This window comes from Polypterus senegalus, chromosome 4 (assembly GCF_016835505.1).
Source record: "Polypterus senegalus isolate Bchr_013 chromosome 4, ASM1683550v1, whole genome shotgun sequence".
NCBI lineage: Eukaryota > Metazoa > Chordata > Cladistia > Polypteriformes > Polypteridae > Polypterus > Polypterus senegalus.
Genome location: NC_053157.1, coordinates 47,835,095 through 47,856,209, shown reverse-complemented (window position 1 = coordinate 47,856,209; position 21,115 = coordinate 47,835,095). Strand labels below are relative to the sequence as shown.

General features: G+C 36.6%; 1 protein-coding gene across 1 annotated transcript in view; it reads left to right on the top strand.

Moving 5' to 3' along the window:
- The window catches only part of rasef (RAS and EF-hand domain containing), an 87,185-nt gene that overhangs the window by 33,102 nt on the left and 32,968 nt on the right, over positions 1-21,115 (top strand). Inside the window, exons 4-8 of the mRNA XM_039750577.1 lie at positions 6,867-6,962; positions 11,507-11,584; positions 11,691-11,806; positions 16,410-16,478; positions 19,265-19,349. Coding sequence (XP_039606511.1) covers positions 6,867-6,962; positions 11,507-11,584; positions 11,691-11,806; positions 16,410-16,478; positions 19,265-19,349 — 444 coding nt within the window. The remainder of the gene's footprint in view (positions 1-6,866; positions 6,963-11,506; positions 11,585-11,690; positions 11,807-16,409; positions 16,479-19,264; positions 19,350-21,115) is intronic.

Sequence of the window (21,115 nt, the reverse complement as noted above, 5' to 3'; positions counted from 1 at the left end):
AGAACGGACTGCATATGGTATTTATTGATTTGGAGAAAGCTTATGATAGTGTGCCATATCAAGAGGTCTGGAGGTGCATGAGAGAGAAAGCAGCAGTTATGTGAGAATTATACAGGATATATATGAGGGAGTCAGGACTCAGGTTAAAAGCAATGTTGGGATAACAAGACAAGATCCCAGTTAGAGTAAGTCTGCACCAGGGATCTTATTTATGCCATTACCTCTTTGATCTGGTTATGGATGTGTTGAGTTGAGGGATAAAAGACTAATCCTCCTGGTGCATGCATTTTGCTAATGCCATTGTGTTGTGTAGCACCAGAAAAGAGGAGGTAGAGACGAAGTTGGAAGAATGGAGAAGGGCTTTGGAAGATAGATGGCTGAAGATAAATAGGAAGAAGACAGAATGTATGATGTTTCATGATGATCAGGATTCAGGTTAGAAAGTGCAAAGGCCATGGTGTAGAATGTAAAAGGAGTAGAACATAAATTTGCTAATTTGCTGCGAAATTGGTAGTACAATCAAGTGAAGTTTGAGAACCATCAGTCTAATGAAGGCTGTCTATTTGAGAACTAAGCAAATCTTTTCTGTCTGGACGCATTGATTACCTAAGCCCAAGGAGAAGTGATGTTCGAATCGAGGCAGTTGGGGAGAAGATGAGATGCTATAAGTAGTAGCAAGAAGTAAAGGTGTCACAAAATCTATAATGAACCAAAGCAGGTTACAAAGAAGTTAAATGTTTAAGGTAACACTGGCCTACTAAATAAAGGAGAAAAGAGCAAAGTGTTTGGGATCTGCAAAACAGATGGCAGAAAATGACCAATTTGTCCAAGTTGCTGATTAGGAAAGGGTTTCATTATCCTGTTAATGCCTATTTTTAAACTTGCAAACAGAAATGATTCACTCAGTTGTAAAATCTCTAAAGATGAATCATTGTGAATGCTGTTGTCTTCAACCAGGCAACTTTGGATCTAACAGCATGAGCCATTTATGAACTTGGCAAGCTCGACCCACTGTATTCGAATATTTAATACCCTTCAACATCAAGACAGGTTTCACCATTTTACTGCCACCTACAATGCAACCCTTCATTATCCAAGCGAGAAGTTCTTATGTCTGTTTTTTTGTTGTTTGTTTATTATATATATATATATATATATATATATATATATATATAAATATATATATATATAAATATGTGGAAAACATAATGAATAGGAAAAGTTTGGTTTGTGCTGGGCAATGGGGAAAGGAAGCCTGCAAAAGGTACCCTGTCTGTGTAAATAAAAAGCCTTAGATTGTGTCTGAGGTTTGGAATTCAGTGGCTATATACATGTATTTGTTTGTGTAATGTTTTAATTTCCTCTTTAGGACAAATAATATCTATCTATCTATCTATCTATCTATCTATCTATCTATCTATCTATCTATCTATCTATCTATCTATCTATCTATCACTTAATGGAATATTGATTGTTAAAATAAAGATTCAAAAAGCTGAAAGATTTGCATGTAGAAATCAGGGAGAACTAATAAGATTGGAATTCTGTATATGAGATTGGAAAGGTTTAGTTGTAAGTTCAATAAAGAAGATTTTGAGAAAAAACTGAGGTAGATAGCAAAAGCTGCACCAAAATAGCACAAAAGAGACATTTGAAGGACAACAGTCATTTTTCCTTTTATTTAACCATTCATATGCATAGTCCAGGGTTGGGGGAACCAAGGAAGAGGAAATTTATTAGCTTTGAACAGAAATCAGGAAATATACCGTGGATGGAGTGCTACTCCATTGCAGGCTACACTTGTCATGTACACTCTGGGCTAATTTAGGGTCACCAGATGTGAAACAAAACTGGAGAAAAACCCATGCAGGCTCAGTGTCGCCAGAATACATTCTAACAATGGCACTAATAAAGTGATTTAAGTGAGTTTGATAAGTAACAGTTGTATAGGTTTATACGTTCATTGTCGTCACATGCAGACTATAGTAAAGTTCTTACGTGCACGTGCTAATCAACATACAACATGTCACCACTCTACAGCTTCTTATTGAGTAGAACTACCTTACCTCAAAACTTCCTTATCTGAAAATTCTCAGAACATATTTGTTATTAATGAACATATTGTTGCTCCACTTTTTGTAAATTAACCAAACAACTACAGCAAACAGCATGGAATCAGAGGAGATATGTGTCAGTTAATCACTTTGGATTCACAAAAAAAGGCTATGAAACAATGCAAGATAATTGGTAAAAGAGTAAAAAAAATATGGCAAATATTAAGACGCTGTGGAACTGCAATATGTATAGAGACAATTAAATCACTTTGAAAACTTCATTAATTTGGTTGTCCTTATCTCTTTTTAGTTGTCTATATTTTTTTTGTTGTTTAAGTCTGGTGTGAATTGTACTCAGCCTTTCTTTCTGTGTGTTTTTTAAATTACTGTTTAGTCTTTCCCACAGCTTGGCTTTGCTGACTTTGTATTCGTTTGCTCATGGAAAATTCAAAGTGGAAATACTTACACTTTTAATCAACAAAACATTTGCTGGCTATATTTCAAGGTCAGCATGAATATTGATAAGACAGCTGCCATTTTCAACTCTCTAGCAAAGAGAAGTTTAAAGAGTTTGGTTGGTAAATTACGGGCCTGTATGTACTTGCGCCAGTTCAAAAAATGGCAAGGTGACTCTCTGCGATACCTAATGTAACACCTTAATTAGACCAATAAGTAAATATGTACAGGAGATTTGCTAAAATACAAATTCTAGGAAATTAATTCTGGGCGTGATTAGGTGACTCCACCGCAATGACCTGGAGAGGATCGGTTACTGCTTTCTTAGTAGACTTGTAACTCCAAATATCCAAAAAAGTAATTCTTCAGTGAAGCTGAAGAAGATCTAGTTAAGAAAATCCATGATGGCTGTCTAAATAAAAGGTGCCATTTTGTTTTCTTGGAATTTTTGTACTGTTGATTTTACTGTATGAGGAATAAAACACTGTTAAAATAAAGAGTCGTCTCATCTTCTGCTTATTGTTATAAGCTGCTTGGCTCAATAAAGTAGCATACACATTCTGCAAAATGCTCAACACAATTTAGGGTTGATGTGGGCTAAAGACTATCCTGGCAACAAAAGGCTCAATGCCAGGAAATAGCTGTGCACAGGAAGCCAGTCCTTCATTGGGCCCACTCCACACACACTCACACAAGGCTAAAATAGCATTACTAAATTAGCTGACCTGCACATCTGAGGATGCCAGAGAAAAACAGATTATCTGAAGGACACCATCTGGGCATGAGATACAAACCTAGGAAGCTAGATCCATTATACTGTGTAACAGAGCTAACCACTGCACCACCATGCTGCCCAGGTTTGCGTAAAAGTTATGAAAATTATAACATATGTTCACTGGTATATAATTTGAAGTTGTCATTTATCTTTGAATGGATTTTTAAGTAGGAGTAGCATTCTTAACAAATATTTACATATTTAATCGTCATTGAGTTGAGTGACATTGTACTGGTTTAAATATGTGTGAGTCTGCACTGGTTTCCTAAATTTAGTGAAAATATTATTATGAAAAGATGAATTTGATTCTTTTGGGAAGGATTGCCATGGCGTGACCTTTTTTATAAGCTCTGGTGTATATAGGACTCTGTACGTCTAGTCTAGGTATTAACTAGGCTGTGCTATATTTGCTTGTATTATTTACTTTTAAACTGCACCGTTCTTTCATTTACATTGTTGAACGTTAAGGGATGTGATAACAGGCAAGAAAATTCCTGTCCTGGCCCAGTTTTTGTGTTGGAGATTACAGCTCTGCAAACATAAGTTGTTGTTTAGCAGTGTGTTACTAAGTTAATACGCAAGGAAGCACCAGACACGGCAAGGTGGGCCAGACACTGTCCCAGCAGATATTGGAGTTACATGGGAAACAGCCCTGGACAGATCACCAGTCCATGATAAAGCTCCCTCGAGCACACATACACACTCATACAGGGCTAATGTAGGATCATCTTTGGGAATGTGGGACGACATCCCACACGAACATGAGGACAAAGTGCAAACTCCACAAGCAATGACCAGGCACAGGAATAATGGATCCATGAGGCAGAAATACCACCTGAACTAATTTCAGTACGCTCTGTTACCAAAGTGGACACACTTCTGACTGCAGTACAAATAAATGGTCAGGTAATGTGGTCTACAGAGTGCTAGGTAATCGAAGTCTTTTCAGATATATTGTTCTAATGATGGTTAAATTAAAAGAGAAAGGAGGAACAGATGAATGCAGTTTTGGCTACTGTTCAAAAGGGCAAAGAAGTGGCAAAAAGTTTGATGAGGATGGCATCAAGAAAGATCCTGTTTTCTCTTGGTTAATTATTGTGACTGTTTGTTCTTCACAAATGGGATTTTGAAGCAGTTAGAAATGATCTGTCTATTCTGTAATTACACTTAAAATTTTTGGTAGGATATTGGTAGGATCTATCTATCTATCTATCTATCTATCTATCTATCTATCTATCTATCTATTGCATGTTGTTTTTTTCCTTGAAACTTTACATTACATTTTTGCTTATTATAAGCCCAAGCTGAGCTCTGTACTTATCAATAGAAACTGTATTATATAAAAGTATACAATTTTCATATATTTTTTGTATAGCTTGTTTATATAGTTTAACATAACTTTTAATAGGTTTCTGCTTGTCTGGTTTCACAATAAAACTGTTTTTCATTGGCTATGTAATGCCATCCCAAAAACACTTTGTCATTCATTTCTTTTTCTCTTCCTATAATTCTATGAAGGCAGTGTCATAGTTGAAATTTATATTTGAACAGACTACATTTATATAATGGACAGGGGGGGATCTACTATGAAACTTATGAAGCTTAAGCTTCAGGGCCCCTAATCCTAGAGAGGCCCCAGAAGCGACTTTAGTCCACAGTGCTTAAAACGTTTGGGTGTCTGCAGTAAGAGAAGGGATTTTCAAAATGAATGTAATTAATAAAATAGTGTAATTCAATACAAAATAATAGTTAAAATACAAATTAAAAGGTTATTAAAGTATCATGTTGGCTAGCCATAAAAAAAAACATTTAAATTAAGCATATTATTAAGGGATTTTATTCTAAATATATTTAATATACAATAATTATAAATAATTTAAAACACTATTAACATTTATGACAGAAATTAAAACTTTAATCAAAATTATTTATCTTAGGCTAGTCATAATTGAAAAAACATATTTTGTTGCTTGAGGTCACTGTAAAGGACGACATTTTAATTACTTTTCATTTACACAAATAATCTTATAAAATCTTAAAATATACTAAACATATAATACTGTCACAATAACTAATAACATTTTTACCGATGTACAATTAAAATATAGTAAAAATTAAAAGGTAATAAAAATACCTTCTTTGGTAGATACAAACAATATATGATATGTCGTAACAAGAAACGGGAGCTTTTGAAAAGGCAAACACAGTGGTAAACTGAATCAAGTTAGCATTGCATTTTCCTTTTCAATGTGATAACAGTCTAGAAAAGATTTTTTCAACAAAGTGTTCATAAGGATATAATATTTTAATTACCTCTACTCAAAACAAATGTTATATTTAAAAAATCGTGAGTAGTCTCCCCTAGACTTTTTCATATACTCAGATATGAGGCTGGATATTTGAGGAGTAAAGACAATGATTATATTTTTATATTATGTACATTAAAGAACCATCAACAACAAATTAAATCAAATTAATAATATAATGGAAATTTATTATAAAAGTAAAGTTGAATAAATCGGACTCTGCAGCTGCATGAATAAAAGGTAAAGTACCATTTCCGGTTAACGGAAATAGCCCAAAAGTTGATAGAAATCTACATTTTGTATCTAATACTTGTAAGCAAAATTTGGTTGACCTAAGTGAAAGCGTACTTAAGTTATCATGTTTACACACACACACACACACACACACACAGATACTGTAATTCCCAAAATGGTATTTTCAGACTCAGGGAGGTCTAAGACGTCAAGATTCATCAAAATTTCGACATCAAATCTTTGGACGATTACAATGCTTTCCCTATATTTTGTATATGAAAAAGTAAACAGTAAGGTAAGTAATAAGGTGAAATAGTGTTAGATTAGCTTTTTATGAACAGAGGTTACCCAGACCTCCTTGCTGGTTGTGAAGGTGCCTCCATTACAAATTAATCTTCAGACCCCAAAAATGTAGGTCTGCCACTGATCATTCTTGGCCTACTTAATGAAGTTTCTCCGTTACTATATTACTTGAGAAAGTTCAAGTTGTCATTTAACTGGATAAATACTGTCAAACTCTGGCTGATCCTGACCCTGCTACTGATTGTCCTGACTTTGCATGTTCTCCTTTTGTTTGCATGTTTTTCCCCCCAGATTCTCTAGTTTTCCTTTCACGTCCCATGAATATGCCTGTTAAGTTAATAGACAATGTTTAAGTTGTCCATAACTAATTAAATAAGGGTGTGTGCACAAGTGTGACCTGCAGCGGACTTGTGCTAGTGTTGGTTTATGCTTTGTGCTCAGTGCTGACATGTTTGGTTCTGATTCTATGTGACCTGAAGTAAAAATAACTGGATGAGTTAATCTGTTGAGCGCAAAAACAATTTTCAACTTTTCATGTCATTTTCTGTGTGAAGTGGTATCAAGTGTTGTTGTACTGTTTTCAACATAACATTTAGCATAAATTCAATATGGAAATTATGACTGTTATTAAATTTATTTCATCCCAGTTAGTAAGTCATGCAAATATCATATGATACAGAAATGCTTAGGGGCCTGCCTTTTATTAATACTGTATCTTCTGTCTTAACTGTATTGCAGGAAAGTCAAAAAACAGATCTGGTGCTCACTGACCTTAAACGTCAGTATGAATCAGAAGTCTGCGAGCTACAGATCACAATCAAGAAACTAAAAATGGTAATGTTAACTCACTATCAGCATAAAATGGTAGATGTAGTATTGTCTGGTCTATGTTGTTTCTGGAACCTCATCAAGATTGTTGTTCCAGGAGACTAATTGGTCTTCAGCCAAATGGCTTTAAAGTTTGCCTGTGGTATCATATGCTAGGGACTGTATACATGATGGCGTTCAGGTGTACAGGCTACGATACTGATTAAAAAGTCTTGCTTACCTTATGAATTTAAATGATATTTTTTTCCTTCAAGTTCAAAGTTTTTTTACATCTGTTTTCAGTACTAGGGTGTTGTACCATGTTATCCATTGTGAATGTAGCAAGAAGTCAAGCAAAATGACACCTTTTATTGGCTAACTAGAAAGATTACGATATGCAAGCTTTCGAGGCAACTCAGGCCCCTTCTTCAGGCAAGATGTAATCATCATATATCTGGGGCCTGAGTTGCCTTGAAAGCTTGCATATTGTATTCTTTTTAGTTAGCCAATAAAAGGTGTCATATTGCTTGACTTCTCATTATGCCTGTTTTCATGAATAATGAAAGGTTTTTTTCTTTTTTTATCTTCTTCGAACAGAGAACTCTTTGTGCCTTTAGATGCAGTCCCAGCTTTATGAGGTCAGATATAGTTGAAAGTTGTGTGGTGCAGAGTAGGACTTTGGGGACAGTAAAATCTCGACTTGATGTTATTTTGGACAATCTAGAGGAGCAGGATAGACAAGCTCGTTGGGCAGAATGGCCTGTTCTCATCACAGCTTTTGTAATGTTTGTGACCAGGGAACAGACTGCATGGAACCAGGAGAATAGTTGGGGCACCAGCCAGGCTAACCCATTTAATTGTAAGGCATCAAGCCAAAGAAAAAGAAATAAAAAAAAGTGTTGTGATGCACTAGGTGCAAGAATTAGGTGTTCTTAGCCATAGAATTTAAATGACAAAAGCAAAAGTCCATCAGCAGGAGCTCCGTTGCCGGTTGGTTCCAGAATGAATCGCCATCTTCTGCAGACCACCCATTTTTATTGCATCCTGACTGGAAGGGACATAGCCTGCTTCGGGCTCAAAGTGGTGGATAGGGTTCTTCCATGGGCTGCCTTTCAGAACTGTAGGTGAAAAATAAGGCAGTATTAGTGACAGAGCCATCTCTCATGCTGCGGTGGTATCTCTTATCTAGGCAGAGCCAACAAGATGTTTCCTAGGTGCACATGAGTGAAATGTTCTGAAAAGTAAAAGGCTGCCCAGAAGTGACCACTTCAATATATTTTCAGAAAAAAACAGAAACCTGACAATATCAGACCCATCTACATTAAACAGGAAAACATTATGAAAAATAAAAACTGTGGTTTGCACAAGTGGTACAGGAGGGATAGTGGAACAAATACTTTATGGTAATATACGATTCAGTATGAAACAGCAAATCCTTGTCTTTCTTTGGAGTTCCATATTGCATATGCATTATTATTTGCTTGCTGGGGAATGCTTCATAAAGGGTATGATATTGACTAGATAGGGGTTCTGTGTATGGATCAATATTTCAGACAAAATTAAATTAAATAGGCCAACACGGTGGCGCAGTGGTAGCGCTGCTGCCTCGCAGTAAGGAGACCTGGGTTCACTTCCTGGGTCCACACTGCGTGGAGTTTGCATGTTCTCCCCGTGTCTGCGTGGGTTCCCTCCGGGTGCTCTGATTTCCTCCCACAGTCCAAAGACATGCAGGTTAGGTGCAGTGGCGATCCTAAATTGTGCCTAGTGTGTGCTTGGTGTGGGGATGTGTGTGTTGTGGTGGGCTTGCGCCCTTCCCGGGGTTGCTCCTGCCTTGCGCCCTGTGTTGGCTGGGATTGGCTCCAGCAGACCCCCGTGACCCTGTGTTAGGATACAGCAGGTTGGATAATGGATGGATAAATGAAATGAAATAAATACAAAGTACATATGAAAATAAATGACTGTATAGTAAAATGTAACAATAAATTAATACAAATATGATGGTATATGAGCATGATCAGCTTCATATAATATGTTATTTAATTTTTTTATGTATGCATTTATTTCTTTTTTTATTTGTTTCAGTTACAAAACATGCAACATGAAATGTGCCTTATGTCATTTTCATCTGTCAAAGCACTTTTATTTGACCAGTGAATCAGTGGTAGAGTGTATGGAAATCTGTGGCCATCAAGTGTCACATCTGATGCAGGCTCTTGAGACAATTATGAATTCAAAGCTTCTTAAATTAAAGTAGCTGCTTCATGTAGTAATTCTGCCCAACTTTTCTTGCATTCATGTCCATCATGGGTATTGCACAGTCACAACTCTGAGCCTATACTTTTCTTGCCCTTTGAATCCCTTTAAATAACTTTAATTTGCAAAGCTACAAGTGTGTGCGTTCCCTCTACTGGTGTTTCACCAATCAAAACCCAGTACTCGGTAAAGCCCACCCTTTTAGAATTAATGGCTGAAAGTGGCTGTTTTCATTACAAGGTATATTTTGTGTGTGGTGTCACTGAAATAAATAAGTAAATAAAGAATTAATTGAATAAACATGTAAAAAAATAAGTAACAAAAAATATACAGTATATCCATCCATTTTCCTAACTTGCTTATCCAGGATTGGGTTGCTTGGTAAAACCATATATTTAATTATTTACGTTCTTGTATTTATGTTGCATTATGTTGTAACATTTCACAATATATTTATTTGTTTGTGTACTTACAGTATTTATTTAATTTTGTCATAAATATTTCTCCAAATCTTTGAGAGGCGAAGATACAGAAATATGAAAACTAGGAGAACACGTGCTGGAAATGCTACACCATTGCTTTCAACAAATATTAAAATAAAGTGTTAGGAACTAATAACTTTTTCTTTACAGTTGCTAGGATTTTAAATTCCTGTGAGTCAATGAAGTAAACATCCAGAATGGGCTTTGTAAATTAAACTAACTGAGGATTACACTTGTAGAGGAAAAGGAATACTGCAAACTGTATAAATAATTTATTTGTAGGCATTTTATTAGTCTTTGGCCATGATTCTTATAGGATTTGTAACTCCACAGCTGACTCAAATCTCATAATGGATTAGGGTCACTGATCTTATTTAATCCAAAGTTGCTTTATAATAATACCCAGGCAAAGTTTGCTTTGTGTATATACAGTAATCCCTCCTTGATCGCGGGGGTTGCGTTCCAGAACCCCCCGCGATAGATGAAAATCCGCGAAGTAGAAACCATATGTTTGTATGGTTATTTTTATATATTTTAAGCCCTTAGAAACTCTCCTACACTGTTAGCATTATTAGAGCCCTCTAGACATGAAATAACACCCTTTAGTCAAAAGTTTAAACTGTGCTCCATGACAAGACAGAGATGACAGTTCTTTCTCACAGTTAAAAGAATGCAAACATATCTTCCTCTTCAAAGAATGCATGTCAGGAGCAGAGAATGTAAGAGAGAGAGAGCAGAGAAAAGCAAACAATCAAAAAATCAATACGTGCTTTTGGGCTTTTAAGTATGCCGAAGCACCGCGATAAAGCAGCATTTTTAGAGGAGCGTCCGTATCCTCTAGGCAAACAGCCCCTCTGCTCACACCTCCTCCTTCAGGCACAGAGAGTGAGAAAGACAGAGACAAGCAAACAATCAAGCACCGCACGGGAAGCATATCGTATATCATTGAGGAGTTTTATTTAATATGTAATACATGCTTCTGATTGGGTAGCTTCTAAGCCATCCGCCAATAGCGTCCCTTGTATGAAATCAACTGAGCAAACAAACTGAGAAAGCATGTACCATAAATTAAAATATGCTTACATTTAAAATCCGCGATGGAGTGAAGCCACGAAAGTCGAAGCGTGATATAGCGAGGGATCACTATATACTGTAGGTGTGATAGTTTGACCAGTGGCTGCATGTACTTTTATGATGATTTAGGAATAATTAAGATCGGAATACAGGCTATATGGAGTCTCATCACCATGACACGAAAGGCTTGATGGATCTGATATGATTGGGTTTCTATTGTCAAGAATAAAGTCCCTCCTTTTATGTTGTCAGAGTCTTAGTTAAAAGGTGATTGGATGAAAGTGAATGTCAATCCAATCAGCACAGCTGGGGAGAAAACAAGTGATTTTAGTAGCCTGTTATGAAACAAAATCAGCTATAGTTTCCTGTGATGTTTTGAAATGGGAATGCAGGAAGTGGAAATAAAAAACACTCCAATGTGCCACAAGGTAATGGCTGTGAGAAAATTTGGTTTAAAAGTGTGAATGCAAAAAAATCCAACATGGCCATGCTTAAGATTTTAACAGTGTTTTTCCATTCTTTTTAAGCGGTACAGTTAAAAAACTGTGAGATGTTTTATTACTTCTGTGCACCAAGCAGTCAGCATGTAGAGCTTCTGTTGCTGCATAAGATGCATAATGTATGTCGTTGGTTGATTCTGAAGTTTATCGCTAAGCAAGCATTTACCAGTTTATAACACTTAATTAAGATTCTTTCATTATGCTACTTGTTTCCTTTCCTTATTACTTCTTAAAGCAACTTTTCAGACCTTTTCTGTTACAGGTTGAAGAACAAAAGAAAAACACCAACCTCAAAGGTGAGGTTGTAGGATTAAAACGGAAGATAACAGAATTAACTTTGGTAAGAATATGTTATTCAGAAACAAATGAGTTATGGTCTCCAAACAGTAGTCTCCAAGTTAAACAAAAATTTATGATAACTAAAGATGAGTCGTCCATTATTTCAGGAAAATCAACAATTGAAGAAAGACCTACTTGAATCTCAGACGAACATTGCAATTCTTCAGACTGAGCTCGATACTTTGAAAAGCGAATACACCGATCAAAGTATTAACATAGAAAGGTGAGATGTTTTTCTTTATAATTTATATTTTTAAACCTGGGCATTAATTCTTCAATGGTACTCTAAGACCTCCAGTCTTCCCATGATCAAGATTCCAGCCCCAGTAGTTTGCGAGTAGCAGCAGGTTACTGTGTTGCATGTGCTTGACACACAGTGGATACAAGAGTTGTCATTCTTCTTCTTTCTATCACATAACTGACTTTCACAGTTTTCTTCACACTCAGGAGATACTGCTGCTTTTCCTTTTTTTTCTGCCATGTCACCTTCTCAATCAATTTGCATATGCAGTTTACTGTAAGAAAGGTGTGAACTCTAGTAACTTTGTAGAGGTTGCCGCTAGCCACATTTTTTGCTTCACTAGTGTATGTAATGTCATATACTTTCAGTTAACACCAAGGTCAAGGTTCTAGCCACAGTGCTCCACGAGTAACCACAAAGATACTCTTTGAATTTTACATTATTTAATTTTACATACATTAACTAAGTTATTGTGCCAATCAAGGCACTGGTTTACTGTAATGTTTGTAATTACTTTACTTTGTACAGCAGTTTGTGATATTGTTTACAATGTGAGATCCATGCATTTGCCCATCCATCAATCTGCCTGGCTATTTTTAACCCATTTATCCACTGTAGATTGTCAGATATCAAGGGCCTGTCTCAGCAACGTTCCTTTAATAAGGAACTAGTCCTCGAAAGGGGTCAATCAGTGACAGGCTACACTCAGCCATTTTAGATTTGTCAGTCAACTTAATTACTTGCCTTTGGACTGTTGGGGGAGATCAGAAGAACAAAACTGAACACTGAAGGAATCCCAGACAAAATAAAAAAAAGAAAAACAAAACTCGGGCTTCAAACACTGTGGTGAATATTGCCATACTCGGAATTTTGCTATATAAAACAAAATTAACATTTTTTTTTTGTGGGTGGTGTATGTTTGGCATCACATGATTGTGGTCATCATCTTAGTCACAACAGCAGTTCATAGTCAAATGTGATTCAGTCGAGCTGTAAATCAGCACCTCCAGATCCGCATGCTCTTTACAGTTAAGGGAAATTTGTTTTTGTGGTTGAAAAGTATGAAAATATTTTCTGACAGCAACCTTCTTCACATTGATGAAGATAAATAACATGACAAAAATGATACATAAAGACAAACTGTAATAAGTAATTAACTCGGTACATTCATCTTACTAAACTGTCTAGCCATCTCTCTTTTTTATCCATCATCACTTTGTGAGCCCACTTAGTCATTTATGGGTCAATTGTTTACCAGAACAGCATCAGTCATGAGGGACTAACCCAGAACAAGGCAACAGCCCACTGCAGAGCACACTGACACACACACACCCCTGTCACACTCATACTGGGTTAACTTACAGGCTTTAATTAACCTCAGATAAACATCTTTGAAATACAAGAGAAGCTAGGAGCCATGGGAGAAAAAACATGCACACTCCACACAGAGACTGACCAGACTCATTTTCAGACACAGCTAAGATAGAAAAATACACAAAATGTGTGATATTTTTCTCTAATCAAACTGAATTAATCCATATTAGAATTTTACAAAGTGACCTAATATATGTTTCATTTACATAATTGACCATTATAGCAGAGTTAAAAACCTGGCTCAAAAGCACAATGACAGTGCTGCTACATAGGAAACAAATCTGTCTCATTCTAGCTATTCCTTCATATCTGTAAATTTTACATCATAATACTCCAGTTTGGTAATATTAAGTATGAGCACCTCAGAATTTCGTTTAGTAGTGTTCTGGGGTAAAGTACTGCAGTTTTGTGTTGGACAGTGGTAGTGAAAAGGAGCTAAATTGTCAGACAAATTTTTTCACTTTACCAGTTTACTGTGCTCTCCAATTGTAAGAAGCTTTTGGCTATGACTGAAAGAATGAATGGGATACGCAACTTCACAATATGGAAGGATTTTAGTGTTGAATAACACTGAAGTTCATAATTATAGTAATTGGAACCAGTTCAGGTGGTTTGTGCATCAAATATGGCCCTCTGTTGGATGTCTCCCAGGAATATTTTACCAGATATGCTGCACATGTAGGTGACTCATGAGCTCAATGAAAATATGCTGGATTAATTATATCTCCCTCACTCACCTGGCTTGAGAGTCATGATAATGGCAATTCTCCAGCTCTAGGGGAATTAGAGGCTTCTACTCAGATCATGACTAAGTGGTCAGACCTGTGCTGCAAGTTACTGCTCAACCTTATCAGGAAAAACAAACAGTACAGGGGATGAAGTGACATGAAGTGACATTTGGATTAATAAAGCATCTGTCTAACTATCTATTTATCTGTCTGTGGCTGAATGTAAAATTGGTTGTTAGTAATACAATCTAAAAAAACTGGAAGATGTACATAGAGAAATCAGAGAGAACTAATAAGATACAAATGCTGTATCTGAGAGAGTGGAAAGACCTAATTGTAAGTTCTGTAAATCAGAGGTTGAGAAAACAACAAGGTAGGTATCAGAGCAGCATCCAACATAGCACAAAAGAAGACGAAAGACACCCCTTACTATACACAGCTCATGCACTATGCATGTGGCCCATGATAAAAGGACCAATGTCGGGAGTGTCTGTTGGGGGTTCGTAGATTTCCGCAACTCAGGATCCCTGCAGGCCAACAAATTGGATGTCAAGTTTTTGTTACTTAGTTTTCTTGACTTGAGTCAGATAACTCCACCCACAACCCTAATCTTAACTGTAAAGTGTAACAGGGCATATGACGTAACGTCACTGGTATACAATGCAAAGCAACAACCTCCTCAACAGACCGGACATCTGGAGGTCCACTTCTTTACACTAATCAGGTTTTTGCTGTTTAATAAATCAACAAATTAATGTTGTTGACAGTCACCTGTTGTGATAATTTACAATTAACGAGAGAGAGATGGACTCAGGGCAAAACCAGTGAGGAGCAAAGAAAAGATAAAAATGAAAGCATTAAGGAGCAGCTTGTGCTGCATTTGTAGGTATGTTTTAGAAATCTCTATTTGTCCAACTTCCCGTAAGCTGGTTAACAATAAATCAGTTGCCATGACACTAAAGCTAGCAGTTTACTGGAATAACAATGGAGCAGCAATATCATTATGTGTAATAGTTTTGTTATTGAGTGTTAGCAAATATTATCTGATGTCATGGTGCCTAACTGACACATGAGGAAGAGGAGGAGGTTAGGAGCACGTGCTGATGCAGCGTATTGCCGCACCCACCACACGACAAACCAACTCAGGATCGAGATTAGGACCTGAGTGCAGCCATGCAACGGGTGACACCTCGGCACCACACTAGCTCAGATGGAGTGGAACAGACTGACACATGGTTAAAGATTATTACCTCCATATAGAATTCAGGAACTGTACATGTGCTTAAAGACTGATAACATTAGTCAACAAATTACAGTGCCCTGAGTGTTGTTGCATTGAGGACACGTTCATTAATTTTTAAAAGCACACAGGCATTCTCCTTTACCAATGAATTATTGGCTGAATTGTGGAAAACCACCACATAAGCAACTTTAGCATACAAAAAGAGCAGTTAGCTCTGATTAACTTTAATTTTTGATTCATTTTATTGGCAGATAAGGTTACTAATTTAGTTAATGCCTTATTGCTATCTATCTATCTATCTATCTATCTATCTATCTATCTATCTATCTATCTATCTATCTATCTATCTGTCTGTCTGTCTGTCTGTCTGTCTGTCTGTCTGCCTGCCTGCCTGCCTGCCTGTCTGTCTGTCTCCACAACTCAGTTCTTTTCCTATCTGTCTATTGAGTAATCAATAATAATTCAATATGCAATTTTGTGTGGTGAGCATGTCTGCTTTACAGCTCCAAGTACCAGTCCAGTTTCTCTAACTGACTGTTGCTTTTCCATTCCAGCTTGTCTAGATTCTTTCCACATCTCAAAAACTTGCAAGTTAGTTTGACAGCTGTAAAATGGACCTGTTAAGAATGGTTTCTGTCTTGTACCTTTCAGTTTAAAGCATCATGATTTTTTGTAGCTGAAACAAGATTCTGTTCTTCTAAAGTTGTCACTTTGAGTCATTGTACTTTTTTCCCCCTTTATCATAGTTGACTATTCTCAATATTATAACCACATGTTCTTATCCCTACAAGGTATTCAATTGATAATAATCTTTTTACAACTTAAAGTATTAAAACTTTCCTCATGTCTGTTTTCTCTGGGTTCTGTCTCTCCCACGTCCCAAAAATACGTATGTGTTAGATTAGTTGGTAACTGTAAATTGTCTCTAAATGAATGGGTGAATGTGTAAGTGAGTTCAATGTGTGGTTCCTGCTGTTAGCTTGAGGCTGCCACAATGGACTGAAGTCCTTGTGTCCCAGAACTAAATTAAGCTGCTTCAAAAATGAATACATTTTGAAAGCAGTCTGCTGAAATTACTGCATTTAGCTATGTCCATTGTGATGCATCTGATTTTTTATTTGAAACAAATAAAGTAGGTCTTGGGAAATATACCCAAGAAAATGTTTTGTACCATCGTTCTATTAATACCAGTAGAGATATTTGTATAATCTGGTTCTTTTCTGTTTTGTTTTATGTCCAGGTATGAAGAATTGCTCAAAGGTTACAGTGATGAACAAGATAATCACGCTAGACAAACAGAAATATTTCAGTAAGCCCTTTTATAGTTAATAATATTAATTAGTATGAGTCATTGGTATTCAATTCTTCTGGGTGTTATGTTCTGATATCTGAGCAGTGCTGTAAAAATTGCGCAATCCAGAAAACCTAAATAACTGGTAAATATCAGGTGACTCTGGGGTGCAGCAAACAGAAGCTTACGGTACAATATTTGACAAACTGGGCAGGACTTTATGCTAAGATATTAATGCAAGTATCACTACATATACACTGGTATTCATTCTTTGATGCTAAATAGGTTCTTGCAGCGAGTTAGTTTTAGTGAGTTTGAGCTTGGTATATTGCATTATGTAATTCAAACTTTCCAGTTGCATTCATAATTGATGTTATACTAAACTAGATAAACAAACAACTCAGGGATAAACTCTTGGACGTTTAATGTTGGTACTGCAACATGCTGCTCTAATGCTCAGGTTGACATCAGATGTCTCTTGAGCTATGCTAGTCAAACTTGGCAGTTTATGTTAAGCTACAAGTATTATAAAAGTGTTGTTTAAAAATGTTGTACATTAACATAATTTGCATTCTTTACTAAGGAAAGCTGATGCCACTACTGCATTGTATTTTGCTGAAATTAAATTCTCTGAATGTTGTAATCAGAGCTGCTTCTCTTACAAGAAAATCTTCGTGATGTATGGAACAGGGGTTGGTAAACCTTCTTAACTAAGAACAATTCCCGTCAGCAAAAGGCCAGACAATGCAAAGATTTGTTTTTATTCTGTGTGGGCTGTACTTACACACTTTTTAAGATGCCCGCAGGATTGTATAGAGTGAACAAAAACTATCATGACAAAGCACACAATGTATGAAAACATAGTTTACAATTTAGTTTGGTTTATTCTCATAATGCACATTTCTATTATGCTCTAAAAGAATATATTATTAACAACTATCCATCCATTTTCAAACTTGCTTAATCCATTTCAGGGTATTGTGTGCCCAGAGTCAATCCCAGCAGCATGTGACACATCAAAGAAACCGGATCTGGATGGTATAGGGTGCCAGTTGTAAAGATGAGATCAGATACCACACAAGAAAAGGCACTGCTCAGACAAAACAAAAGCTCCCATTCCAGTTACACCAGTGTACCACCTCCAGTCACTTGTCAATTCTGACAGGCTTTTGTGACATCTTAAGGGCTATGAGACCTGGAGACGAGAATGTAAGGGACTGGCAGGGAGGTAGAGATACACTTAGAGGAGCACATCCAGACTATTGTATTTTGTGAGTAAGGAAGAAATCAACCAAACGTGTGAATCTCCCAAGTTCCTTCAGGGTGTTACATTCAAATTAGTTCATGGCAGCTTGGCAATATTTTCCAACACGCAACTGGCACCACCACAGAATGCAGTCATGCACACAGCCACAGTTTCACTGGGGCACATTACAATCATCAATTAATCTAACACACAAATGTTTTCAATTGATGAAAAAACCTACACAGACTGACAGACTACACACAGAGAAGAATTTGAATCCATTGTCCTGGAGCTTTAGCAGCAGCAGTGCTAGTCCCAGAGCCTCTGTGGCACAAAGTAGAATGTATCTGCAATAAAAAAAATACCATACAACAAAAACATAGAAAACACAAAAAGACTGCACAGTATGTGTGTAGAAAAATAAATATATTCCTGTAAAGTTTCTTTACTTATCATTACCATTCATATGCTATACACACATATTAATTGTTTTAAAATATGTTCTAATATTTTGTCTTTATATTATGATCCTGAAGTAATTTTTACTTTATTTAAGGGTGAGTTGTAGTAGGGACAGCATATTGGTTGGTTGTGCTTTCTCTTGGAGCTGGGAGACTGGGTTTAAATCCCTATCTGATCGCTGTTTGCATGGAATTTGTCCACAATGTTAATTGGTAACTTCAAACTGGCCAGCAGTCCAAAAGCATCTCATCAAGAGTGCTGGATGATGCTAGTATAGTTTGTCGCTTTCTTTGAACTTATATATACTGTAAATTAGGTGCATCACATTCTAGATAGATAGATAAATTGATAGATTGATAGATAGACTGTCTGGTGCCCTGATGCTTCTGGACAGGCTTTGAATTCCCACACCTAAACTGTGTTAAGGCAGTTAAATAGTGAATGAATGGATGGCTGGATAAACTGACCTGGTTTTTGTGGATGTGTGTGTGAGTGCTTGAGAGTAGCCTTTCCGACAGACTGGCATTCCATCCAAGACGCAGTGCTGCTAGATTAGATAGACAGAAGGACGTTTATTATTTCTTATCCCCAATGTAAGTAAGTAACCCACCCATCCATTTTTCTCATCTGTGACACAAGGCAGAAACAATACCTGGCACTAGTCCATTGTAGGGCGAACACACATATACACACTAGAGAAAATTTAGTAATGAAATTCACCCAACTTGCATGTATTCGCACTGTGAGAGGAAATCGCAGCACCCAAAAGAAACCCACACAGGCACAGGGGGAACATGCATGCTCCATACAGAGAATACCCATGATGCACACCCTGGGCTCCTAACTGTGAGATATCAGCACTAACATTGTGCCACTTAGTTATCCATTCATGACTTAAATATGTATGTATGATTTTTATTTTGCTGTTGTACAGTTCTGTTCTGCTTAGACAGCAAACCCAATAAACAAGAGAAATGGAAGAACTACTCTGTGTTTTGGAGTTTGCTCATTTTCAAAAAGGCTGGCAGATAGCCATACCTGGTATTCGATTTAGTCAAAGTTATTATAGCTAACAATATGCTTTTTTCTTTTTAAGGTCTGCTAACAGAAGGCTGCAAGACAGTAATGACGCCCTGAGAAGTGCATTAGAAAACAGCTTCAGCAAGGGCAATAAATCTCTGGTAAGTGTTTCAGTGAACATGTACCTCATGTTTGTGAATGTATTTCTTTCTGTTTATTTTCAATCCTGTTTTTGTTTTTTGTACAGTTACCAGAATTGTATTTCTGATACCCAGTTGTTCAAACCTTGAGGGCATGTAATATTGCCAGTTTTAGCAACCTTTCTATTCATCTATGAATACTATCTTTAATTATAATAAAATAATAGTATTAGCTGTGCTGTATTTGTTGTCTCAGGCTATGTCCACACTAAAACATTTTCATTTAAAAACATCATTTTTAAACTAAAATAATCTCCATTCATTTAGCATTTTCATGTCATTTACAAAAGTCTTTTCATCCATACTAAAATGACCAAAAACACAGATGACATATTGTCCATCTACAATGGGCATGTGCACAGCATAGATTTCTTAACCCGGACATACATTGTATGATTTTGGCACGATTTTAAGCATGATTTGTAGTCACTGACTGATTTTTTTGAGTTGTCCCAAATTTCAGCTTCATTGGCTGCCGTTTCATGTGCAGTAAGAGAATGGTTGCATTGCCAGATTGCCTGCCATGATCAGCCATTCAGAAGAATTTCTGTCATGTCAAGTGGACCAAACGTGTTTGTGCAGTTTGAGCACATATATGACTGGTGACTGTATCGTGCAGTGTAAGTAGTTGCTTGACCAGGATTTCTAAAAATCACATAAAATGCAATTTTGGTGCATACAGGAAGGCAGCAAAACAAGCACTATAGAAAGCAACCCTTCTGTGCCCACTATATTCAGTCACTTTATAGCAGGACAACTATTAAGTGGGTACAACTTAACTTCTGTTAGTCTGCTGGATGTTTACTTAAGAGCAACAGAGGTCCTTATTCTGTGTCATGTTCTTAATATTGAAGTTTTATGTTTATTTATCTTCATACATGGATGGTTTGAATTTGGAAATCTGTACCCTCATTTGAGCAATTCCTTTGTTAAGGGCACTATTGAAAAATTAAACTATTGTAATTCATACTTTGTATAATTGAAACTCAAGTATTTGCCAAGGTGGTGCACTGGTAAGTACTGCGGTCTCAGAGGTCTCTTTTTCTAGCCTGAGTCTGAGTGATTTCTTGAGTTATGGAGTCCCAAAGATCTGTGTCCCAATGAAGTTCAGGTTAAAAGAAGTCTGTAAATTGGATCATTATGTTTAGCAGTGTATTGCTACTTGCACTTAGTCCCACTAAAATACCTGTTTATGATGGCAATCATGCCAGTTGTAGTTATAACAATGTGACGTACTGGGCACATATGTCTATTAGCAGAGATTGTACATATACATTGCACCATATTTAGTCACATAAATTCATTTTCTACTGTTGGATGAGGAAAGTCCACTTCCTTGCTTGCTCATTCAAAAGGAGGACTCAGCAGAGAGCACAGGACTTTCATCCATGGCGACTTGAAGCCTGTGTAGCTACCCAGTTTGCACCACAATGCGCACTGTTTTCATGCAGGTGTACACCACATTACATTTTAGGGTGCAGTCTGATCTGTTCTGTGGATGTGAGTTATTTTGCATATTTCTTATTATTTCTAAATACTATTGTGATCAAATTAGTACATTTTAACAAATAAGTTCACATTGATTAAGGAGAACTTTTGAATTTTATGAAAAATTGAACTAAAATGTTTCACGGGGAGCTTTGAAGCCTAGTTTTGGAAAGAAAATGTAAGGAATAGAGCTACACCATTTGTCTGTGTACTTTAATATCAAATGAATGGTAAATAGG